This window comes from Coenobita brevimanus, chromosome 83, assembly GCF_032717465.1.
Source record: "Coenobita brevimanus isolate Jiangsu-jjx chromosome 83, ASM3271746v2, whole genome shotgun sequence".
Classification (NCBI taxonomy): Eukaryota; Metazoa; Arthropoda; class Malacostraca; order Decapoda; family Coenobitidae; genus Coenobita; species Coenobita brevimanus.
The window spans coordinates 3261689-3288694 of record NC_137036.1 but is presented as its reverse complement, the minus strand read 5'-3'; the positions used below and the strand labels follow the sequence as shown (position 1 = coordinate 3288694).

Genomic DNA, 27006 nt, shown 5'->3' with positions numbered 1-27006 from the left:
CCCGTCCTCGCTCCTCTGCCCGTCCTCGCTCCTCTGCCCGTCCGTCCTCGCTCCCTCGCCCATCCTCGCTCCTCCATTCATCCGTCCTCGCTCCCTCGCTCGTCCGTCCTGCTCATCACCCCCTCTCCCGTCCTCGCTCCCTCTCAGCACATCGGGTTCAGGGAAGCTGCGTGGTCGATGATGCATCTCCGCTCTTCTGTGCTCGCCTGTCAAAAATACATAATTATCAAAACCTAATCTGCGTTTAGTGCTGTCTTATATCAAAGTAAAGCAACATATACTTGTTTAGGAAAATGTTATGTACATTAGATGTCTAGGTCTTTACTCTTCTAAATTATTATTCAACCATTATTCAGAATTGAATTTTCTGTCATATGTTACATTTGGCTAATTTCATTTCCATTTCAGGATCATCCAGTTACCTGTCTCATCGCTGGAGTTACTGCTGCTGCTGCTGCTGCTGCTACTGATGACGACGAGGACGACGACGATGCTGCTGCTGCTGATGCTGTCGCTCCTCCGTTAGTGGTGTATCGCCGCTCCGACAAACTGTCGTGTCCAACAACCAACAACGACAACCACAGACATGTCCGGCCGGACAACCATACAACCAACATCAACGAAGAAAGCTAATAGATGACCTAAGACTACCACGCCTAACTTTACCCGGCTTAGAAAGCCAACCTAGATGACCATAACTCTGCTACCTAACCCACCTAAGCTTGCCCCATGACCCTCCCAGCTCCTGGCTACCCCCCACCCCCACCCCAGCCTGTCCTCCACCCTACTATCACTACACACCAGCGAGCCAACCTGTGGGGAAAAAATTAGGTCATATAAATATAAAGGATTAGGACATATGATTATAGAGGATTAAAATTAGTGCATATAGAGATTTAATTGGTATATTATCGAATTACAGAAGGTACTAACATATATCAGTTTATGTCTCAGAGGGGCAAGTCAAGGGGCTTTACAGGGAAACTACCAGGATTCTTCCTTGGCATTTTTATTTCTTGTATTGTGTTCAATCGCAGTCATTCCCGTAAAACTCGGTCACCTGTCATCTTGGCCTTGAGTCCGTGGTTGTGAGTCTGTGACGAGGTGGCCGTTCGCAAAACTTATCAAAACAAATTCGGATTTGTAAACAAACTGCAAACGATTGAACTGCACCTTTTGCACGGTGTCACTAAACTACAAATGAAGATACAGTTCTTAACACTAATATATACTGAGTATGCATATAATGGCGTGCACATAATTAATATGACATTTACATGGCTCTCCTAAGTTGTGAGAGCAATTTACCTTATATTCTAATGAGTATAAAAGTAAAAAATTAATACTAATATAAAAGTAGAAAATTAATACTAATACTATGAGGAAGAAAACACTTTGGCACAGTTTTGGCACTTAGGTAAGCTCTTTGGTGGGGATACCTCGGTCTCACTCTGCGTCCACTAACAAAATGAGTTTGTGAATTGGTCTTTCAATGAAGGTGATGGCTTGAGTACGTTTACCTTGGTCATCTAACTCTGAGTCTGACATCATTACCTTAACCTTTCTTACATGACTATCTTCATCAGGAAGGGCTTCTACTATTTTTCCCAACTTTCAATTATTTCTTGCCAAAGTCTCTTCTTTTACAATCACTATGTCATTTACTTGCAAATTTCTATGTGGCTTTACCCATTTATTTCTCAATTGGAGAGACTGCAAGAACGCCCTTTTCCATCTAGACCAAAACTCATTAGCTTAGTACTGCACCCTACGCCAGCGCTTCCTTGAATACACATCTACCCTGTCATAGCTGCCTGGAGGAGGTAGTACAACTTTAGATTTCATGGTCAATAACATATTGGGTGTCAGTGGTTCTATGTGCTCAGGAGAGTTCAGTGTGTCTACAGTTAGAGGACGACCATTTACTATAGACTCAGCTTCTATCATGAAAGTTCTTAAAGATTCATCATCTAACTGAGACCCATGCTGATCGAGCAATACTGAAAGTACATTTCTCACCGTACGTATTTGTCCCTCCCATACGCCACCCATATGACTTGCATGTGGTACATTCATTTTAAATTCTATCCAGTCACAATGATCTTTCAACAGTTCTGTTCTTATTTTCTCTTGATCCATTTCTTTTAAACATGTCAACAACTCGTTCCTAGCACCAACAAAGTTTGTACCCTGATCAGATTTCAACTGAAGTACAGGTCCCCTCCGTCCTATGAAGCAACGGTAGACATTGATGAATGAGTCTGTGTTCATAGTGTTGGCTGTTTCTAAGTGAATGGCACGCGAAGTCCTGCAAGGAAACAATACACCATACATTTTCAGTTCCTTACGTCCTTCCTTAATAAAAAAAAAAAAGGTCCAAAGAAATCAACAGCAGAATAAGTAAAAGGAGCAGTAGGTTCTAACCTATCTGTGGGAAGATCTGCCATCTTTTGTTCCTGTGTACTTCCTCTAACCTTTCTACAAATGGCACACCTGGAAATGTGCTTAGTTACTAGAGAAGATCCTCCTATAATCCAAAACCCAGATCCTCTGATCTCATTCAGTGTGATGCCTTTACCTTGATGTTGTACCTTTTTATGGCTGTAACAAATCAACAAATCAGTTATGTGCGATTTCTTTTGTAATATGGCTAGGTGCTTTCTGTCTCTGTGCATATCTGCTCTTCTGATCCTTCCACCTACTCTGATGATCCAATCTTCATCCATGAATGGATCAAGCTTATACATCTGACTTGATTTCTTTATGACATTTTTCATGTTTCTTCCAACACCACAGATTAACTCTTCCTTGTTAACTTTGTTCATCAATGCTCTTTTTTCTTCTGGGAATGCTTGTGCCTGAAGTTGTTTTAATATCTCATTTTCAGCTTCTTTCAGTTCTGCTGCAGTCACAGGAATATACTCAGACTTGACATAGGTTTGTTTAGCTGTTTTTACATTTTGCTTACTTTGCTCTTTGCCTTTGAATATTTTCTGAAGTCTGAGGCATATTGCAGTAGCTCTGGTTGCACGATGCCAATCTGAGAAATACTTCAGTCTGTCTAGGAATGATGATGGCTCTTGAGCTTCTGTGAGACATGATACAACTTTCTTCACTTCAGGATCATCTTCTGCAACAATGAAGTCATCTACTGATGCTTGAGGTGTGTCAAGCGATTGCCAAAGAAAGTCTGGTCCATTCCACCACTTAGAACTGTGAATCATGGCTTGTACTGGCATGCATCGTGATGCATAGTCAGCTGGGTTATTTTCTGTTTCAACATACTTCCAATGTGCTGGTGATGTTTCATCCCGTATCTGTTGAACTCTGTTTGCAACATACACATGGAATTTCTTAGCATCATTACAGATATAGCCTAGCACTACCTTGCTATCAGTCCAAAATACTTCTTTGACATCTTGGTAATTTAGCTGTCTTCTCAGAACTGCTGCTGCAAGTTCTAACCTTGGAATAGTGATGGCTTTAAGTGGTGCTACTCTTGATTTTGCCATTACAAGTGCACAATGCATCTGACCTTCGTCATTAATCAATCTAATGTAAGAGCACTGTCCATAGCCTTCCTGACTAGCATCTGAGAAACGATGAAACTCAACTGCTTTAATTTCTCCAAATGCTTCAAGTTTGTAACATCTTGGTATCTTCGCTTGCTGTAACAAGTGCAGCTCATTTCTCCACTGTTCCCACCTAGACTTCATGTTTTCTGGTACAGCATCATCCCAACTTACCCCATCTTTACATAGATCTTGGAGTATTCTTTTTCCACTCAGAATGAAGGGAGATACTAAACCTAAGGGATCAAATATGGAGTTTACAATTGATAAAATACCTCTTCTTGTTACAGGCTTACTACCTTCATTGATTCTAAACTGAAATGAGTCAGATTCAACACACCACTCTACTCCAAGTTCTCTCAATGGGCAGTGAGTCCTTGCTGAGATTTAAGATCTTGATGCTTCCTGCCATTTCTTCTGGACTGATGGCTGCCAGTACCTCTTTGCTGTTGGACAAGAACTTATGAAGCTTGAAGCCTCCTTTCATGCACATTGCCTTACTGCTATTAATCAATTGGATAGCTTCAGCTGCAGTAGGTACAGACTTCAACCCATCATCTATATAAAAATCATTTTTGACAAACTTAGCTGCATCAGATCCAAACTCAAGCTCATTATCATCAGCTGTTTTCATTAATGTGAAAATTGCAACACTTGGTGATGAAGTAGCTCCAAACAAGTGTACAGTCATTCTATATTCAATCACTACCTTGTTTAGATCTCCGTTTTTCCACCACAAAAAGCGTAGCAAGTCCTTGTGTTCAGAAGACACATGGACCTGATGATAAATTGCAGAAATATCTCATACAAATGCTACCTCTTCTTGGCGAAATCTGCATAACACTCCAATGGTCCTTGTAATAAGTGAGTATTTAGTGACTGTTTCTTGTAGCTAGCACTGCAGTCAAATACTACTCTTAACTTGTCTGGTTTCTTTGGGTGATACACCCCATGATGAGGTACGTACCACACAAACCCATCTGCTCTTGCTAACTCCTTGGCTGGAACCGCTTCTGCGTACCCATGTGTTATCATGTCTTGTACAGACTTCACATAATCTTGATAATATTTCTTGTCGTTTTTGAGCTTTCTTTTCAGTCTATCTAGTCTGTAAACAGCTAAGTCTTTGTTGTTTTCAAACTTGACATTTTCATTCTTGAGAGGAAGTGGCATCTCATAATGTTCTTCTTGTGGCTTGTATACTCCCTCTTTCATTTTTGTCATGAAAAGTTTGTCTTCATATGAGATGGGAACATCATCTGTCTGTCTGTCATTAAAGTCCAGCTCAAACATTTTCTTGATTTGCTGTGGGTTGACAACCACCTTTACTTGAGTTGGAACAACTAGGAAGCTAACTTTCCTTTCATTATTGATGACGACTTCTTGGGCCATAGTTCTGTGTACCTGTACAATGCTATCGTCTGTGCTTCTGTCGTTACAGACCTTTCCTATTATACCCCATCCTAACTCTGTCCTTGTAGCAAAAGGATCGTTTTCATTTCCTGGGATAATTTCCTTTGGCTTCAGTGCTTAAGTACAACTGAGTCCTATGATGAGACCAGTTTCTACATTAGAGTCATATGGCATCAGTTTGTCTGCTATTCCTTTCAAATGTGGCCAATTGTTTGCAGTATCGGGTCTTGGTATCTGATCTCGTCTGGCTGGTATATGTTCTCTAGAGTATGTATAGGGAAGGAACACTTCTTTCTGTTCATAAACTCCCTTTACCACAAGCCCTTATACTTTGGTACAAAGCACAGTATCTTCTCCCATCACAGTAGCCAACTGCAGGTGTACTTGTGGTCCAGTTACTTTAACTTTATCTAGAGTTGTCCCTTTAATAAAGCAAACATCAGACTGATCATCTAATAAAGCATTAACCAAGACTGTTTGACGCATCACTTCTGTGGTACAGCCACACTGGAACAATCATGCTGTGTGTATCTCCTACAAATAACCTGTTGATTTTAATTCTATTTGAGACAGCATTGTCCTTTGTTGTCTTGGACTGTTGTTATTACTCAGCTTCCTTCTCTTTGATTCTTTCAAGTATGGCTTCATGAAGAGATGTTGGATGACGTCTCTTACATACTGTACATACTTTCCTTCTTTTGCAGTTTTTAATGATATGTCCATACTTTAGACAACCCCTGCAGATAAATGACTTCTGTACATATTCTACCTTGTCCTTATTGCTAAGCTCACTGAAGCTTTTACATGTGTCCAGTTCATGTTCTTCTTTGCAGTAGATACACTGTGGCCCTATGATGGTTTGATTATTGTCCTTTTGAGTCCTTTGTTTCTTGTCACCCTTGTCCCTTTGATTCTTTTGTGCCTCTGTTTCTCTCACTCCAGTTGTGTTGGCTACAAGACTTTTTACCCCAAATCTGTTTGTTTCTGCTTTACTTTCCTTCTCTCCCTTTGAAGCAGCTGTGTTATGCCTTTGACTCATTGCCATTACTGCACTATAGGATGAGATTGGATGACAAGTTTTCTTTGCCTCATCTGCTATGAAATGACAAAAGGCATAAAATGGAGGGTACTCTACACGTGTGGAGAACCAGGTGTGGACTACTGAATTCCATCTATCAATTAAAGGTGGGGGTAACTTCTGTAAGATTTTGCTATTTTCTTGAGGATCATTTAGAACATTAAGGAAATTTGTTGAGTTCATTATTGTCAAATAGTTCTGCAAGAAGCCAGATAATTTCTGTAGTGCTTGACGATCATTATTTGAGATCTTAGGCCACTCATTCAGCTTTCTTCTATAAGCATTTGCAACTATGAACTCATTTCCGAATCTGTCTTTCAGTATACTTTTAGCCTTACTGAAAGCTTCTTCATTATGGATACATAAAAGTCCTCTAATAGCTTCTTTGGCTTCCCCAAGTGTGTATCTCCCTAGGTAGAAAAGTTTCTCTGCCCCGAGGCCACTACCACAGCCACTGGTAAGCTGGTGGGCTAGGGGTCCCAGCCTGGGACTGTGCAGTGAGTGGGACCTGTGCTGTGTCTGTCCCCCTTTATTAATACTGAAGATGACAAAACAGTATAAGTTTCAAAGCAAGCCTGAGGACAGTAAATCACCCATGGGGATGAGGATGGGTTCATGGAATGTGGGAAGTTTGAGGGGAAGAGCGGGGGAAGTCGTTGAGGCATTCAGTAGGAGGTGGGTGGATGTGGCGTGTTTGCAGGAAGTCCGGTACAGGGGTGGATCAGCCAGAAAGATTGTTGGGAAGGACTGTTGCTATAAGTTGTTTTGGCAGGGGGGGACAGACGGATATGGAGGTGTTGGTGTGATGGTTGCGGAGAAATGGGTGGAATATGTTATGAATGTTTTGAGAGTAAGCGATAGGATATTGGTAGTGAAAATTCTGTTGGGAAGAAAGATAGCTGCGATTATATCGGCATACGCTTCACAGGCAGGATTGGATGAATCAGAGAAAGATAGATTTTGGGATGATTTAATACGTGTACTGGGTGGTATGCGGGATGATGAGATAGTGATTTTGGGAGGGGACTTAAATGGTCATGTAGGTGAAGCAGCACAAGGTTATGAAGGGGTGCATGGGGGATGTGCGTATGGTCTAAGGAATGCAGAAGGGGAAAGGATACTCGAGTTTGGGGAGGCAACGGACATGATTGTGTGCAACACATATTTTAGGAAAAGAGGCAGTAGGTTAATTACGTATGAGTCTGGGGGAAATAGCAGTCAGATAGATTATTTTCTGGTTAGGAGGGCCGATAGGAGGTTAGTGAGGGATGTTAAAGTTACAGGAAGTGAGGAGTGTGTGCAGCAGCACAAACTATTGATTTGTGATATGGTGCTTAAAGAACAAGTGATGAAAAAGAGCACTTATGTACCTAGGAGGAAAATATTGAAGCTGAAAAACCAAGTAGTAAGGGATGCCTTCTATAGCGAGTTGAGGAGAGTGGTGGCTGAACAGGGAGCTGTAGACAGAGGCGTTAATGAACAGTACAGAGCCCTCAAGAACAATTTCTTGAGAGTTACTGATGTAACATGCGGCTGGACAAGAGGATCACCAAGACATAAAGTAACTTGGTGGTGGGATGAGGGTGTAGAAGCTGCAGTTAAGGGGAAAAGAAGGCTTTTCCGGGAATGGAAGAAGGGTGGTAGCAAAGAGGAATATTTGGCTGCCAAGCGTAGGGCTAGAAGAGAGGTATGCAGGGCAAAGTCTGAGTCACAGAGACAATTAATTGATAACCTAAAGCATGGGGAAAGGAAAAATATATTTAGGGTGGCAGGTCAGGTGAAGAGGGATAACTGGGATATTATAGGTGAGCAGTGTGTGAAGAATGATGAAGGAAGGGTAGTGGTGAACAGTGAGGATATTAAAGATGCGTGGAGAGAGCATTATAACCGGTTGTTGAATGAGGAGTTTGACTGGGACAGGGAAGGTTTGGAGCCAGCAGATCCAGTGTCTGGCCCTTGGCCTTTGATTGACTGCTACTGTGAGTGAGGCAATACGTAGGCAGGATGAGGGTGGGGAAGGCAGCAGGTGTGTCTGGGTTGACTGCCGAAATGTTGAAGGCCTCAGGCGATATAGGGGTGAGTTTAGTCACTGACCTGATAAGTAGGATTATTTATGAGTGTGTTGTCCCAGATGATTGGCTGAAGAGTGTAATTGTAAATGTGTATAAAGGGAAGGGTGATGCCCTGGAAAGAGGAAATTATAGAGGTATAAAGCTTTTAGATCAGATAATGAAGGTAATGGGGAGAGTTTTAGAAGGTATGATTAGAGAAAGAGTGAATATTGATGAGATGCAGTTTGGGTTTATGCCAGGTAGGGGGACCACTGATGCCATATTCATTGTTCGACAGCTTCAGGAAAAATATATTGGTAGGAGAAGGGATCTTTATTTTGTTTTTGTTGACTTGGAAAAAGCCTTTGAGAGAGTCCCTAAGGAGGTGGTGAAGTGGGCAATGAGAAAGCTTGGCTTGGAGGAGTGGCTGGTTAGGGTGGTTATGGCCATGTATGTGGGTGCTCACACCCAGGTGAGAGTGAATGGAGATTTGAGTGATGAGTTTTCCGTGAATGTTGGTGTGCATCAGGGGTCAGTCTTGAGTCCCATGTTGTTTATCATGGTACTTGAAGCCCTTTCACGTGACTTTAGAAACGGACTCCCGTGGGAGTTGTTGTATACTGATGATTTGGTGTTGATTGCAGAGAACAAAAGGGAGGCGGAGGAAAGGTTTAGGAAGTGGAGAGATGATATGGGGCAAAAGGGTTTAAGGGTAAATGCAGATAAAACAAAAGTGATGATATCTAGGGTTGGTGGCGGTACTGTCAAAGACGAGGGAGAGTGGCCATGTGCAGTTTGCCACAAGGGCGTGGGAAGTAATTCCATCTTGTGCAGTGTGTGTGATAAATGGGTGCATAAGAGATGTAGTGGTATCAGAGGTAGACTGCGAGATAATGATGATTTTATGTGTATGGCGTGCCGGGGTGAGCAGGTGGCGATTGTCAGACGTGAAAGGATTGAACTTTCTGGTGAATCTCTTGAGTGTGTGGAGGAGTTTTGTTATTTGGGAGACACGTTGTGTGCTGGAGGTGGGGCTAGAGCTAGCTCTGTGGCTAGGGTGAGAAGTGGTTGGAAGAAGTTCAGGGAGCTCTTGCCTCTCCTGACATTGAGAGGGCTCTCCCTACGTGCTAAGGGGTCTTTGTATGCAGCATGTGTTAGGAGTGTAATGCTGTATGGTAGTGAGACCTGGGCAGTGAAGGAGGAAGATATTCGCCGGCTCAGACGTACAGAAATGACAATGATTAGGTGGATGTGCAGTGCGTCCCTGCGTCCAAGGCCTGGAGGGGCTGGGTTTACAATGGAAGAGTTGAGAGGTAGGATGGGACTCGAGTGTATTGGTGTTGTGATGAGGAGAGGTAGATTGAGGTGGTTTGGACATGTGGAGAGGATGGGGGATGATAACTGGGTGAGGAAGGTGAGAAGTGTTAATATTGGGGGTGGGGTTAAGAGGGGTAGACCGAGAAAGACATGGGACGAGGTGATTATGTGTGACCTTAGGGTTAAGGGACTGAACAGGGAGGCTGCAATGGATCGTGCAGCGTGGAGAGCCGCCATTAGGTGACCAAGGCCGACACATGCAAGCATGTTGGAGCCTTTAAAAACGAAACGAAAAACGAAACGATTGGTGACTCGTGACTCTATGAATATTTCAAAATTCTTTATCCAGGATGGAAACTCTAATAAGTCTCCTTTGAAAATCTCTGGCTCAGGGCGAGGCAGTTCACTTGTGGTGTTTTTGGATGACAAAATATCTACCACACTTTTTAATATATTCACGTCCACAGACTGACTTGGTGTATCATGCTCACCTGATGCCTGTGACTGTTTTAATTCTGATTCTGGTTCAAAACTCTTAGCATGTGGGTTAAGCTTTGGACTCACCTGCAAGAAAGTCTGATTTAGTTTGGACACTTCTCTCTCTAATTCACCCATGGCAGAAACAAATGAATCTTTGACAGTCACTTTCGGATCATTCGGTTCTGATATGCTAGGTTTGATTTTCTCACCTTCTGTCAGTCCTTGTGATTGAAAGAATTTTTGAAGATGCTGTTCTTCACTATCTAGCTCATCATCACTCTCAGGCAAATCTAAAGGATCTTCCACTGAATTTACACCATTTAGCTCAGCTCAAGTAGCAGCTAGATCTTTATTTAAAACTAATCGTCTATACTCATGATCCTTTTCTTGCTTGAGCTTTTGATACTCTAATTCCTTTTCACGCAAGAATTTCTGATGTTCTATCTCCATTTCTCGAAACTGCTGCTCAACTTTTAGCCTAGCTAGTTTAGCATTTAACTGTTCTCTTTTTGTGGTGCTTGAATAAGATCTACTGTACTAGTGCAACGAGAGTGCCTTGAAGTTTTAGTACTTTGTGACCTAACAGACTGAGAGCACTTGGATGCTTTACTAATTTGTGACCTAACAGACTGTGAATCCTTGGGAGCTTTACTTACTGATTCTGTGTTCTGCATCAATTCATTTAGTTTACTGTTGATTCTCCTTATACAGGTGGTGTGCACTTCTTTTTCTTCCACTAACTCCTGTGACAATTTTACTTGTAAGCTTGGATCTGCTTCCATTAACTTATGAAATGCATTTACTACTTCATTAAACTGCACCTGTTCTGCATTTGCATGATCTTTAAGCTGATCCAAACGTACATCATTCATACCTGACAATATTTCCTTTACTACTTTTGTCCATGCTTGCCTTGATGATGCTAACCTCTTTGATCACTGTGTTATTTGGTACTCATGCCCTTTCTCTGTTAAAGACCTTTGTCTGGTACTCTTCAGTTCTTCATTTGCCTCAGTAGACTGGAGACAGTCATTTATGGCTTCCTCATTTGCCTCAGTAGACTGGGGCAGGTCACTTACAGCTTGTTCAGTATAACTCGTTTTGCAACTATTATTATACTGTACCTAATTTGAACTCAAGACTAACATTCAATGTATATTTATTTGTAGTCAAAAGTTCCCTCTGGCTGTAGGCTTGGAGAATGAAGAGTTTTCAGTGGTGAGCACAGACCAGTTCTGCAGTGTCAGCAACTTGCACACAGAAGTTCTAGAAGTCACTGTCAGGCAACCAGGAATGTTTTATTCATCAGGGATTGGCACATTCATCAGGGAAATCCTTTCCACCCATCTGTTGCTTTTGTTGATTGCAGAAATTCTTGTGGTTGCCTCATTCTTTGTTCATACTGCAGGCCCCCACAAGAATTTCTGGAGGGACGAGTTTTACTATGAGGGACGAGTTTTACTATGAGGGACGAGTTTTACTGTCTTGGAGGGCCAAGTCAAAGGGCTTTACAGGGAAACTACCAGGATTCTTTCTTGGCATTTTTATTTCTTGTATTCTGTTCAGTCCCAGTCATTCCTGTAAAACTGAAAAGTAATAATTTCTTTGTCTAAGAAACAAGCTCAAACATTTAACTTCTTATAACTCCATAAATCAGTAATTAAACAGAATAGGTCTTCTTCAGCTAAGTCATAATATCATGATACATCATTCACATACTGTACTACAAGCATACATGTAACAGAATACTATAGACAGACTGAAATATGATACTGTACCTCGGTCACCTGTCATCTTGGCCTTGAGTCCGTGGTTGTTTACAAGTTGCAAACGATTGAAAAAGTGACGCCTTCTGCTCGGGGTTACTAAACTACAAATGAGATACAGTTCTCAAAACTAATATATACTGAGTATGCATATAATAGCACGCACATAATGAATATGACATTTACACCACGGCCGTCACTCCGAAAGGCGCATTCAGACAACTAAACCACCAGGCGCCTGCTTAGTCATTGAACTGAAGGGGTTGAAAGTCTTAATTCTGTGACACTGAGGCCGTGGTATATATATTACAGTTTATAACTGTCTGGTGCTTACAAGAATCAGCTAGAAAAGACACTCGCCCTGAAACGGTTTGTGTGTGTGTGTGTGTGTGTGTGTGTGTGTGTGTGTGTGTGTGTGTGTGTTCTTACCTAATTGTTCTTACCTAATTGTATCTTTACAGGAATGAGTCAAGCTCGTACTGTCCCGTGTCTTAAACCATATTTATCGTACATATCCTTAAATTTGTGAATTGTTTTGGCACACACTATTTCATTCGGTAGTGCATTCCATTGATCAATTGCTCTGTTTGGGAAACTGAATTTCCTTACGTCTTTATCACCTCTCTTCTTATGCAGTTTTTTGCAGTGTCCTCTTGCTGATGCTTCTCCATATGTTAAGTAATCATTTATGTCTATTTTCTCCTTTCCTGATATGCATTTATATAGCATTATCATGTCACCTCTTTTCCTTCTCTCCTGTAGTGTTGGTAGATTCAGTTTATTTAGTCTTTCTTCGTAGCTTAGGTCCCTTAAGCTTGGTATCCATCTTATAGCGGCCCTTTGAACTTTTTCAATCTTGTCTATATGCTTTTTGAGATGAGGACTCCAGACTACTGATGCATATATTCCAGGGTTGGTCTAATGAATGATGTTCTTATCCTACTTAGCATGTCTTCATTTATGTATGTGAATGCTATTCTCATATTTGCAAGCAGTGTATACATGTTCCGTACCTTCTCGCTGATGTGGTCAGCCGGAGATAGTCTGTTATTTATAATCACACCTAGGTCTTTCTCTATTTCTGATGTGTATAGGGTTTTATTTCCTAACTTATAATCCCAATCAGGTCTTTTTCCACTTTTATCAAACTTGATTACATGACACTTGTCCACACTGAATTCCATTTGCCATGTACTACTCCATTCATGAAGTTTATTTAATTTTTCTTGTAGCTCCCTACAAGAGTCTGTGCTAGTAATTCTCCTTTGTATTTTTGCATCATCTGCAAACATATTCAGATAGCTCTCATTTCCAGTGTTACTGTTTATATCATTTATTTACACTAAAAACATGATTTGTGCCAGCACTGAACCCTGTGGTACTCCACTAGTCACTTCTTTCCATGATGAGTAGTTTCCTCTTAGTACTGTCCTCATTTCTCTTTTTATGAGAAAGTCTTGCATTCACCAAAACAGTTTGCCTCGAATTCCTCCTTGATGGTACAGTTTCCATAAAAGTCTTTGGTGTGGTACTGTGTCAAAAGCTTTCTTGAAATCTAAATAGATACTGTCAACCCATCCTTCCCTTTCCTGTATTGTGTTTGTTACTCTGTCATAGTAGCTCAACAGATTAGTAACATGATTTTCCTTTTCTGAAACCAAACTGTCTTTCTGTTATCATACTGTGTTCTTCTAGATGATTTACCCAAGCTTTTCTTATAAGTTTTTCTAATACCTTGCTTACAACACTGGTCAGTGATACTGGTCGGTAGTTGAGTGGATTTTGTCTATTTCCTTTCTTGAATAAGGGGACAATATTTGCTTTTTTCCAAATATCAGGTAGTAGCCTATACCTTGACTCAAGGATTTCTTGAAAATTAAAAATAATGGTTTACTTAACTCCTTTGCACATTCTCATAATACCCAACATGAAATTTCATGAGGACCACTTGCTTTTCCTCTGTCTAATCTACTTAACTCCTCCTGTATTACTTTTTCTGCTATTTGTATATCTGGTAGTATGTGTGGACATGCGTGTTCCACATAGCCCCTCTCAAAATTTTTTTCTTCTGTTAAAACTAATTGGAAATTCTTATTTAGTGCTTCACAAATATCTTTCTCTTGTGTATAAGTGATGCCCTCATCCGTAATGGATTGTATTATATCTTTTACTTTGGTTTTGCTTCTGATATAGCTGTAAAACAGCTTTGGTTGATCACTACTTTTATTTATTATATCCTCCTCAAACTGTTTTTGGGCTTCCCTCTTTATTCTTGTATAGTTGTTTCTTGCCTGTTTGTACTTATTATACGCCCTTTCACTACTTTGTCTTCTGTATCTATTCCACAACAAATCTCTTCTTTCTTTTGATTTTTTACATTCTGTATTGAACCATTTCTGTATTTTCTTATCTGCTTCTTTGTGCTGTGGGATGTACTTCTGGACTCCTATTTCATAAAATTCACAAAAATTTTTATATACGGCATTTAAATCTTGTCCTCTAAGCTCATTTTCCCAATCAACTTCTAAGAAATACTTCTTTAGGTCTTGATAATTTCCCTTTTTATAGTTTAGGCTCTTTTTGTAACTATCATTGCTGTTTACTATGTCATATGCTATCCTGAAGTTATAATTTAGTACTGCATGATCGCTTTTGCCAGTGGAGGGTGATATATTAAACTGTCAAAATCATTTTCTTGCCTTGTAAATATTAGATCTAGCACTGAAGGTACATCAAGTCCTCTTTTTCTGGTGGTTTCCCTCACATGTTGCGTTAAGAAAAACTCTTGTACGAGATCCAGGAGCTTTTGGTCCCAACAGCTTTCTTGGCTATTTATATCTAGAGTATTCCAATTTATATTTGGATTGAAGTCCCCAGTTAGTATAATTCTTTCCCATTTCTCTTCCATTTTATGTAGCAATGATCTTACACTCTGAATTGTACTCTCTGCCAGGTCCTCATATTCGTCTCTTTCCCATGTGTTTGATCTGGGTGGCATGTACAAATTGGCTACAATTACTTTACCTTCAGATGTGTCGATCTCTACTGCAATCAGTTCTACTTGTGATGGTATATCTAGTTTTATTTCCTTGACTTTTAGATTTTTCTTAGTTAATATTATCATTCCTCCTCCTTTTTTAAAATATCTGTCTCTTCTCCATATACTGTATTCCTTTAAGTTTAGTATGTGATTTGATATCCTTGGTATTAATTTTGTTTCTGTTAGGCATATTATTTGTGGTTCATTTTCTCTGACATAATCATTCATCTCTAGTAATTTTGATACCATTCCATCCACATTTGAGTACATCAACTTTATCATCTTGTTTATATACTTGTCATGACATGGTTCTACTACCTTCCTCCTTTTTCTTCCATCCTGTTTGGGTACCACTTTCGTACCTGCAATCCTATTACTTTGTAAAAAATTTTCTTCTTCTCCTCTGATCTTCCCTCATTTTTTGTTTTTGCTTCCTCCCTTTTCTCTTTCAGTAATTCCAGTTCCTCTTGTGTTAGGCATCTTTTTATCCATACATTTTTGAACTCCTCTTTTTCCTTAAGATTCTTTGCATTTTTTAGTATCTCTTCCACAGTGTTTACACTCTGGAAGGTCACCTTTAGAGGTCTTGTCTTGCTTTTCTCATATTTCCCTAACCTTTTGTGTTCCTCTATGTCTTTACTACAGATTTCCTCTGATACTTCTTTCAGTAAGCTCATTACATTTGCCATCTCCTTTTTGTCTCTTGTGATCTTGTTTTTAACTTCTTCCTCTTCTATACCAGTGATTACTATTGATTTGTTTATCTCTACTGAATCTCTGACTAACTTTGGATTGTTTTGGATTATTCTTTTCACCTCCTTTTTAATGTTTTTTTCCTCCACCCTTGTTTCTAAGTCTTTCTTTACTTTCACCATTTCAGCATACGTGGTTTCTACATCATTTTTGTAGCTTTGCACAGCTTCTTTCACTTGTGTTATCTTCTCCTCAATATCACTGCTCTGGTCAATAAGACTGCTTACTTGCCTAATTGTTTCTGTGTCATTTTTGAACTCTTCCATAACACTCTCGTGATTGACTACTGTACTTGCCATTTCACTCAGTTTCTTCCTAAGTGTACTCAATTCCACTGTTAGTTCACTGATGGTTGTGTCTTTCTTATTGGCCTCCCTTCCTAGTTTTTCTATTTCTTCCTTTTGCAAGTGCATCTGCTTCTTTATTTCATCAATTTCATTTTTGAAAGCCATTTCTAGTTTGTTTACACGTTCAACCAGTCTATTGTGAGTCTCTACTTCAACCAGTTCTTGGTAGAAATCATCATTTTTCTTTTTACCTTTATCCCTTTTCTTTTCCAAATTTGTTTTACTGAAGTATGTATCCATTTTGCAATACTTATAGTGCAAAGCATGTACTTACAATCTCCGTGTTGTTGTAGTCTAAACAAACCTCAGAGATGACTCAGCGTATTCTTTCGTCTTGGTTCTATTTCCTGTTTGAACAAGTCTTGTTTAAACTTATTATTTTTTTCCTTTTAATAATGAACAATCATTTAGTCTAACCTGGTACTGAGCTTGACTCATACAAAGATACTATTTAGGTAATGCCACTGGCCGTGATGATTTAGTACGGAGCGCCGGTGTCGCACGTCCGCCTAGATTGAATCCCTGTGTGTGTGTGTGTGTGTGTGTGTGTGTGTGTGTGTGTGTGTGTACGTATTTATGTATATGTGTATGTATATACGTACAGTATGTATGTGTGTGTGTGTGTGTGTGTATGTACGTATTTATGTATGTGTGTATGTATGTATGTACAGTATGTATGTATGTGTGTGTGTGTGTGTGTGTGTGTGTGTGTGTGTGTGTGTGTACGTATTTATGTATGTGTGTATGTATGTATGTACATTATGTATGTGTGTGTGTGTATGTACATTATGTATGTGTGTGTGTGTGTGTGTGTGTGTGTGTGTGTGTGTGTGTGTGTGTGTTTGTGTGTGTGAGTGAGTGCCTAATGAAGAGAAATAAAAGTGTGTGGCGATAATTAGAATAAAATATACACAGATATTCCACACAAAGCCAACGAGTCATAATAATACACCTCTCTTAATACCATCACACCAGTCCCTAATGAGACAGCCCTAGCATACAGAATATTTCACTATGGACTATACAAGTACCCAAGTGGTGTAATGAGAAGGTGTGATGTGTATGCTAGCGGTCCCAAAGGTGTAACAGGAATGTATATCAATTGTATTAAAAGCAGACTATACATATCTAAAATAATCCATGTGAATATATATGTCAACACCTCTCTCTCTCTCTCTCTCTCTCTCTCTCTCTCTCTCTCTCTTTGTCGTCCAGGCGTTTATTGCCTCAGTAGGGCTCCGGGGCTAGGCTATTTAACCTTGACATTTAAGGGTAGGCACCTGCTCTTCTGGGTCATCAGGTAAGCAGTAAACCCAAATCACTTCTCGGATGTAAATCCTTAAAGGCCACATTCGGTTGGGGCGCCTTAACCCACTAGACCACACACACACACACACACACACACACACACACACACACACACACACACACACACACACGGGATGATTGTTGCACTTTCTTTGTCTTGTCCTTCCCGGAATGGTAAACAAGTACGAGAGGAAATTTGTCGAGAGTTGGCGAATACGAAAAAGAACCATGGGATGCTTTGCGTACTTGTTTACGTGTCCTTGATGTAAAAAACAAAACAGAAAACTGGTTGTACGTGTGCGAATCTCAGCTTGGCAAGGAAAATTTTGGTGCTTGTGAGTGCCTCCTTCGCGTGGTGGCACTGCTATAACCTCTAATCAAACATCCATCACCTTCCTCCTTGTGTCGCAATAGGAGGATAATGACCTGCAGGAGGAGAGGATCACCAGCCTCAAGTTTCCTGGATTCAGAGGACCCTGCAGCCACACCAACAACTTTAACGATAACAACAAATTCTATAACACAATGACAGTCTACACACACATCATGCAGGGAATATAACAATGGCATGTGAGGTGCATGAATACCTTTTACTCAACGATAACATTACTCTCTGTATGACAAACTAATCTCCTTCATATGCTGGATTATGATACTCTCTGCTTCCTAATTTACCATCTCCAACTTTAACATTCTTATCGAGATTTTCTTCGACTTTCATTTTCTTGTCACTTCCAATAATACTGTTCTCTAAAGCTTTACTTACTTCCTTTGGTGTTTTTGTTATATCTTCCTTGTAACCTAAATTATCGTCCGCATCGTTATTTTCCACGGTCGTTGCTAAGTCACCTTCCATACCTTTATCCTGAAGCTTCCTATTCGCAACATCATCACATTCCTTTTCTATATCCACATCTTTCCCTTTCACATCAACATCACACCCTGCATCTTTACCCTGATTTATAGTTTTCACAGCATCACATTCCACATCTTTATCTTCGCTTTTATTATTCTCAGCATCACACTTCACATCCATATCTATATTATTCTTCGTCTCAGCACCATTACATTCCCCTTCTGTGCCTTCACGCAGCTTCAACTCTTTGGACTTCCTGCGCTCTTCCTGCTGCTTGCGGAAGAAGACTCAGTTGTTTGCCACGAAGTATATAACGCAGGTGACAGCCGACACACCTGCAGCAATTCTGAAGGTGAGGCGAACACCCAACGGTGCTATTAAAAAGCCTCCCACTAGACTGCCCAAAGCTCGACCTGCAAGAAAACTATTGGCATGAGTACAAATTTATATGAGAGGGATGTGAGCTGGGAAAGGCAGCGAAATGGCGGGGGACTGGGGGACGGGAGGCGATTTGTTTGTGGCCACCCCTCAAGGGATCAAGGCATCTGTCGATAGATAGATAGACAGACAGATGGAGAAATATGAAGAGAGGAGGGCAGACACAGAAAAAGAATAATAAGGGTGAAGGAAGAAGCAGGCAGCAATACATCAAGTGAGTGGATGATGGTAAGAAACAGGAAGAAAGAAGGACAGACACAGAAAAAGAATGATAAAGGTGAAGGAAGAAGTAGGCAGCACTACATCAAGTGAGTGAACGATGGTAAGAAATAGGAAGAGAGGAGGACAGACACAGAAAAAGAACAATAAAGGTGAAGGAATAGGTAGGCAGAGCTACATCCAGTGAGTGGATGATGGTCGCCACCGCCTACCACAAGCCTAGCGAAGGGGTAAACAAAGGATATATTTAACCTCTCCAGAAAAAAAAAAAAAAATGCAGAAAGATGAGCACAACTGTCTGAAGATGCAATGAATAGACTCAAATGTGTGTCATCGGGCTGAATGGGTCAAATCTGGCTGCCGTGCTGACTCCAGGATGAATGACACAAGAGATGGTGCTTGGGGAAACCTCTTGCAGTTGTTGTTGTTGGTGTTCTTGATGTTGCTCTACCCCGGTTTAGCCAGCCTTCATTTGGTGCCTATTCTCGTCTATAATGAAGCTCCCTAATACCTCTTCCTTAGCAGTTAATTTTTGTACATGACTGGATAATTAATTTTTATACACCATTTATGCCGAGTGTGGCGATGTTGGAAGGATCTACGTAACACAGAAGAGGAGAGTATGGTGTAATAAGGAAAATAAATCGCTTAGGAGAGGGTGTTAGGGAGCTTCTTTAAAAAAATACCGGCCTTTTCACTCCAACGACGAATATTGTGACGAGTTTGTTGCTATCGCCGGACCATTTAATTTAGCTCTGAGGGAGTGTAGTAGCCTTCATGAACATCTTCACTACTAGACATCTTTCCTAAGTTAAATAAAACAGAAACACACGTCATCGGATTCAATTCGTCAAAATCTTCTACGTAAAAGATTTCTAAAAACCTAAAACAACTTGTACGAAGAAGCCAAACAAAGTAAACAGTGGATGCGGCGCTTCCCTAAGGCGCTTTAAACCAATGCTCTTGGTTTGGCCTGTCGCAGTAATTCAGAAGAGGAGGGAAGGTTTGAACTGAGGGTAATACTGAGCCTCCACTGACCAAACCAGCAGCAGGAGTAACGTAAAGGTGTTATTAGAGTGAGGGGAGAAGCCTTGTATACTTTAAAATAATGCTCTTCGTTTGGTCTGTCGCAGTAATTCAGCAGAGGACGGAAGGTTTGAACTGAGGGTATGATAGAGCCTTCACTGACCAAATCAGCAGTAGGAGTAACGTAGTGTTATTAGAGTGAGAGATGAAGCCTTGTAAACCTACCGACGCCGTGGTAAACCCCGCCGTACACGCCCTGGAGTGTGGCGATGGTGGATGGAGTGGCAAGTTCGTCAGCGTAGGTACACGAAGCCGTTCCCAGGAGAGACACGGTGAAGCACTCCAGCACCTCAAACGGCATGCACCACCACGGGTTGGTCAGGAACGAGTACCCTGGGGACACACAATACTACACTCAGCCATCACAACGCTACACTCAGCCGTCACAACGCTACACTCAGCCATCACAACGCTACACTCAGCCATCACAACGCTACACTCAGCCATCACAACGCTACACTCAGCCATCACAACGCTACATTCAGCCGTCACAACGCTACACTCAGCCATCACAACGCTACACTCAGCCGTCACAACGCTACACTCAGCCATCACAACGCTACACTCAGCCATCACAACGCTACACTCAGCCGTCACAACGCTACACTCAGCCATCACAACGCTACACTCAGCCATCACAACGCTACACTCAGCCGTCACAACGCTACACTCAGCCATCACAACGCTACACTCAGCCATCACAACGCTACACTCAGCCGTCACAACGCTACACTCAGCCATCACAACGCTACACTCAGCCGTCACAACGCTACACTCAGCCGTCACAACGCTACACTCAGCCATCACAACGCTACACTCAGCCGTCACAACGCTACACTCAGCCATCACAACGCTACACTCAGCCATCACAACGCTACACTCAGCCGTCACAACGCTACACTCAGCCATCACAACGCTACACTCAGCCGTCACAACGCTATACTCAGCCGTCAGGAGTGATATGACGTAGGAATAATTCTCCTTAGTTACTACAGTTGGTTTGGGTTTATGAATGGAACTGGTTTAAAAAGTCGTAGCCTCATGAAAGTCACTGGCCCTTACTTTCAAGGCAGGACTGAGTCTCCTTGCTTACCATTTACACCAACTTTGTACTCTGACCACATTCGGATACCAAGAGATCTGGAAGGAGTTAGGGATCATCACCAGATTATAAGAGTCCTGCTGAAGTAGAAACACCGTGACGCATTATAAGATCTTGACATACGCTACCACGGGTTAGTCAGGAACGAGTACCTCTTAACTTCGCTAAATATTGCCATCTCTCCTACTATATTCACTTTAATGCCGCCTAAAACATGTCTCCGTCTTGTATGCTCTGTCTATTTTAGCTTGGCCCAAGATTACATGCCTATATTGAATAATGAGCTGTTACACGGGATTTATACTAGTAGCGAAAGTGCTATATCAAGGACGTACAGCCACGGCCATTGATTATTGTTTCAGATGCCCTGCTTCCTCCTGGCGTCCCCTGGACAGAAGTTGGCAATGACAGAACTGCCTTCACATTACTTTGTCCTCACATACCTGTCTTACTCTCTCATAACTCGGCTTCTTCTTCTTTTTCTGTCACCTAAATGCATGCTGTACACAGACTGTCTGAGTTGCATAATTACCTCCTCCAAGGAGGTTATGTTTTTGCCGGCGTTGGTTTGTTTGTCTGCTCGTCTGTTGGCAGGATTACTCAAAAAGTTATGGACAGAGTTTGCTGGAAATTTTTCGGAGGCTCAGGGTATGGCCCAAGGAACAGTCCATTAGATTTGGGTGTGATCCGGATCATCATCCGGATCCAGGATTTTTTAAAAGGATTCTTTACCATTGCAAGATAGTGGCAATTTCAACATTTTTGCTTCTTACTCGACAAATAATGCCTACAACCTTGGAGGAGATTTGCAGTCTCGGACTGTTATTGTTTTCATATAAAGTGTATGCAGTTTTACCGCGGTTAACTCTAACAATCCGATAATATGTTTTTTTACTGCAGACACTTCTACTCAGCTTACTGGGATACGCTTGGTAGCACAGAGGTGCAGAAGGTAGAGGCTATACTCTATCAACTCATCCAGATCGAAAAGTCTGTCGTAAGAATAATACATTCGTCTAAAGGTAGTAGTAAGGTAGTAAGAAAGATGTCACCTGACTGAAGTTATTAAGTGTGACGTCCAAAGGCAGTAAGAACACAGTACATGAGGCGTCACCGTCCTGAAGGCATTAGGTGTGACGTACCTATCATACGGATGGCATAGAAGGCCAGTCCCAGGATGATGGTGTTGGCATGGCCGAGTTTGTTGATGATGTAGCCAGACGCCACCAGGATGGGGATGCCGGCACTGGTACCCACCGTCACCGTGATGCCCATCAGGGATTTCTTGGCGCCAAGATCCTGAAGCAGCCAGAACAGGAACGTCTCCAGCAGGCCGAAGATTGCTCCTGCAAAGTCATTTCTGTGGTAATTTTAGTTCACCTTTCATCCATACCATTACTGCCCCATTAGAGGCGTATTGGGCAGGGGCCATTAAAGGTGCAAACAATTCTTTTGGACTTAAATCTCTAAGAGCCACGTCTGGTCAGAGCGCCATAACCCCTTACATCACCAGCTGCCTAAAAATAATCAATAAGTAAAACTGTAATAAGTAAAAAAAATGCACAAAGTCGTACACATCCATACAAACCACATCACATACATAAAGCACAAGGAACAACATGACAGGCAGTCGTCATTATAAGACATGGATGTGTTCCATAATACAGTGACTTTTTCTATACAACTTGCGCGCTACAAAGTGGGGGAAACTGGCAGGTCAGCTTTATCAATGAGCTTTAACAGACTTGTAATCAGGACTTTTGGGGACCTACATCCTGAAGTAGCCCAAGGACGAAGGTACCTCCAGGCCAGAGAATGCACCTGGCGGGAAAGATAATTAGGGTGTTATTCCAGACTCAGATCAGTTAACGCCATGAGTCCTCTTAAGGTGTCCCATACTAAGACTAGCCATGGTAGCCTACAACTTGTATTCTCTGTGGACCTCAAGCTCAACCAAGAGCCAAAAGGAGCCACTGTAGTTACTTCCCTACACTTGCTGGACACCGCTTCGAGAAAAAAATTGGTTGTGTATTAAGAGTTTTGACAATGCGTGGTTCTCAGCAGGGGTTTTGCTCCTGTTTACTGGTGCTGAGTTCCCTGCCTAAGAGTGATGATTGTGTGAGTAGTTACCAAGTCTGTAGCCACACTTCACTCTTAGTGGTAGCAAGCTTTCTGCTACCACTTACCACACTGTCAAAACCTATTTAACACTGATATAAGTCCCATGCTATTATTATAAACATCACTACTTTATGGTTTACCATATATTTTTGTAAGTACGTACTGTATGTATGTATGTATGTATGTATAGCCATTCGCCGAAATTCCGGAAGAGGTGGGTACAGATTGCCGGCATACGTTAGGTAGGGGCGCTGATCAGGCATTCTCCCAGTGTTGAACTTCCTCCCTATGACTTGTGTAAACCAGGCAACCATTTACTAACCCAAGTGTTCTCTATGTAATGGAAACGACGAAGAGGGTTTACGGAGGGCTAATGACCATAAGTTTACCTTTATCTATCTATATACTATATAGTAATGAAGGACAAAACCCCAAACCTCCTCTGTCTCCTATGCTGAGTATAATCAACTGAGAGAGAGGGAGAGAGAGAGAGAGAGAGAGGGGGGGGGAGGAAGAAATTGGCAGGTGGATATACGCGCCAACTAAGGAAGTCAGGAGGTAATGATGGCTGTATAATTAGCCACTGTAATTAACTACTGCATCTTATGAATTTCAATATCTAGCACAGCGTCCTTAGTGATGGCATAAGTGTGTAATATCGGTAGAAAGGCTGGCGATAATGACGCGAAAAACATTGAGGTAAAGTATTGTCACGAGAGAAAGAAGCTGTTGCTGAATGTTCAAGTCTCAGACCCAACTTGAAAAATTTATCAGCGTGGGAGAGGCTCTAGCAGCATCAGATGAAAGAAAGGAACTATACTCTTTCCACTCTAACTTGGCCTAAAATTGTCATCTCTCCATCTTCAGTGCTGAGGTCTAACAGGAGATTAACACTGGAATATGATACGAAGAAGCGCTAAGGAAAGGGTGTTGAGCCATTATATTTTCTTATTCTGCCACTCAGCTACGTGAAGTAAGTTATAATAGAACGAAAATCTGAGCCAAGTTAAGGTGAAAAGAGTATACCCAACAAGCAGTAAAAAACACGTAAAACAGAGACACGGAACTCAGCGATATATCTGAAGCAGAGTATGTTATGGGCTGTGTAAATTTCTTGATATACTTTACTTCATGTTAGATATGTGTGTGTGTGTGTGTGTGTGTGTGTGTGTGTGTGTGTGTGTGTGTGTGTGTGTGTGTGTGTGTGTGTGTGTGTGTGTGTGTGTGTGTGTGTGTGTGTGTGTGTGTGTGTGAAGATGGTCATACTGAGTCTTTTCAAGGGTGATCCTGGTGTTCAGAGTGACGGCGCTATGTACTAAATCTCACCTGAATCTCACCTGTAATTAACATGACCACCAAAAACGTGATCACTTCCGCATTCTTCAGTAGCGCCTTGAAGTCCCTGGTCACCTTGTCCGATGGCATACGGAAGTCCAGGTCCATCACCATAATGACCATCGCTGCCACAAGCTTCAGACCAAAGTACAGGAAGCAGGCGGGTCTGGGGAACAAGGACCAAAGACAGGAACATTATTAGACTCCTGTGACTGACTCTAGGCTATCAACACACGCTCCTGACTCACTCTAATCTACCTTCATTAACACCTAGACTCCTGACTCACCGTGAATCGTGAGGCGTCAGGTAGAATAGAGTACTAGAGTTGTGCTAACCGTGAAAGGGCTACCTGTACACTAAGTAACACTCTCAGGCGTCTATGAATCACTCAGGTAAATAAAATCGTTCATCCTTAACTGGAAATGAATATTGTACCAGAGCTCCGATGGATAACTAACACCTGAACAAAATTCTAACGTTAACCGGAATAAATTACTAGAGTTCTTCCAATTTTGAGAGGGTCGTGTCCTTAGTACAGTGCCGGAAAAAACGTGAAGTAACCCCTTGATCTGATACCAATGTATGTTTAATTTTACTGCATCCAGGCGACTTTTTTTTTTTTTTTTTTTTTTTTTAAGTGTCCGACTCTGGTCAAAGGCTTCAGGGCCAATCCCAAGGTCCAGTAGTCCTCCTACTCACCTCCACATGCCACCACTTCGGCGCTAACACCCACCGTCCATACTGAATACATGCTAGGGTTGTCTTAAACTGAAGATAATCGTGTGGAGGCGGTAGGATTACAATAAAACGATGGGCCATGGCAGTGCACTGGTTAGCCCATTGAGTCCTGTCGCATCTTCACATCTTCGCTACAGTTACTTTTCTTTGTAATTATTTTTGCCACAACTAGACGATTCATTTAACTTGGACGAGTGACGCAGCAAAGGAAAGGTTAATAAAGACTTGTGTGTAACCTCTCCTGTTCGAAAATTCTGTCCACATCTTAATTAACTCGTTTAAAGTTGGCAGGAATAAAATATGTTAATAAATAAAATACGTGCCTCGTTATACCTGTCTTTCTGTACGCCTGTGTGTGCTGGACCCTGCAACAGATCTTGAAAGGAAATTTTGTTGTGAATCCTGCCGTCCACTGATGCCAAAGAAGACCTAACTAAGCAGGATAGGTACAGGAATTATCACTATACCACCGAGGTTAAAGAAGAGTCACCGAAACCTGGCTGAACCACCTTAATCCACTAAGCCACCAGGCATCTATTATATTTATGCACCGGTAATTCTACGGGTGACTTTACACTCCCTCTTCTGTCTTTCTTTCCTCCATTCTTTCCTCTTCCTTCTGCCTACGCGTGACTTTACACTCCCTCTTCTGTCTTTCTTTCCTTCATTCTTTCCTCTTCCTTCTGCCTATGGGTGACTCTACACAGAGTGACAAGCCAAATGGATTCCTATACACCAGGAAACTATTTACTACGCTGGGTGGCAACCATATAACCAAATTTTGGCGCTTGGTGGTTTAGTGGGTAATTATTGTGCTCCAGTCAGATTGAGCCGGTGAAGGTTTATATCCAAGGGATGGTTGGGGTTTATGCTCACATAATGCCACTCAGGGATGAGTGAGGTTGGTCACTCTCATCTTAAATGTCAGGACCAACTGCCAAGCCCCGGGCTCCTACGCTCCTCATGGGGCAACGTAGGATTGGATGATGGATGGATGGATGGATTATTCTGCTTCCGTTGAGACCAGAGAAGTGACTATAATGAGCACTTAACCCAAATAATCCCTTCAGACCTTGATCCATCTGGAGGGCCGTAACCCACTACACCACCAGGCTACGTATCAACACTCCTAGGGTCCGCTGATGCACGAGAAGATACCGATATGCACACCAGCACAGGAGCCACAATGACTGATATGAAGTTAGTCTAGTTTGACAGCCTTAACCCACTAGACCACAAGGCTACGTACCTAAAATCCTGGCGTCCGGTGATGCCCGAGACGACGTCGATGAGTACGCCAGATATAGGCGTCATCACAATGGCGCCCATGTTGCCGTACAGCCCCTGGAGGCCATAGTCCCCTTTGTACTGGCGAAGGATGGCCATGGTAGCGCCCTGGAACATGGTGTGGCTGGTGGCTGCCACGGCAAGGGTCAGTATACACGGGGGTTGGTACAGGTCACGGATATGCTGTATAATACACTGAGACATTGATAAAGTTGGGGTTATGTTCCATAATAGTACAACATTTAAACAGTTTCTGTGGTGCTGGAGAGGGAGGGCCTTCACGTGGTGGCACCGATATAGTTGTTATAATATCAACGTCCTTCTCATTTCCTCTCCTCCGAAAAGACTTTTTATTATCGACACACATCATGTACTTGTCGCTGAGAAACAGAATGGCCAGAAAGTGAACCAATGATATTAACTTATATATATATATTTTTTTTTCTCCGCCTACATGATCAGACAGTTTGCGTCAGAAGAAGTACTGTACATTTTGCGTCTGTGTGAATGCACCCTCACGAGCGAGAACAATCTTACATATAACTTAAGGTTAAGGCAGTTTATAAATACAGCCAAGATTTATACACAGCAATGAAAATGCTAACTCCCTGCAACACTGTGCTGCTTGCTGCTCCCACGACAAGATTCAGTATAGATGGTTTACGTTGACAGTCTGAGATGCTTTCCTAAATACTGCA

At 41.8% G+C, this 27006-nt stretch overlaps 1 protein-coding gene and 1 pseudogene across 1 annotated transcript; both read right to left on the bottom strand.

Annotated features, from left to right (window-relative positions):
* Positions 1–3903: 3903 nt before the first annotated feature.
* LOC145409840 (uncharacterized) lies at positions 3904–4263 on the bottom strand. The gene has a single exon (XM_080280132.1). The coding sequence runs from the start codon at positions 4261–4263 to the stop codon at positions 3904–3906; it is 360 nt and encodes a 119-aa protein (XP_080136258.1).
* Positions 4264–11080: 6817 nt separating this feature from the next.
* Positions 11081–27006, bottom strand: part of LOC145409839 (uncharacterized) — a 33661-nt pseudogene continuing 17735 nt past the window's right edge.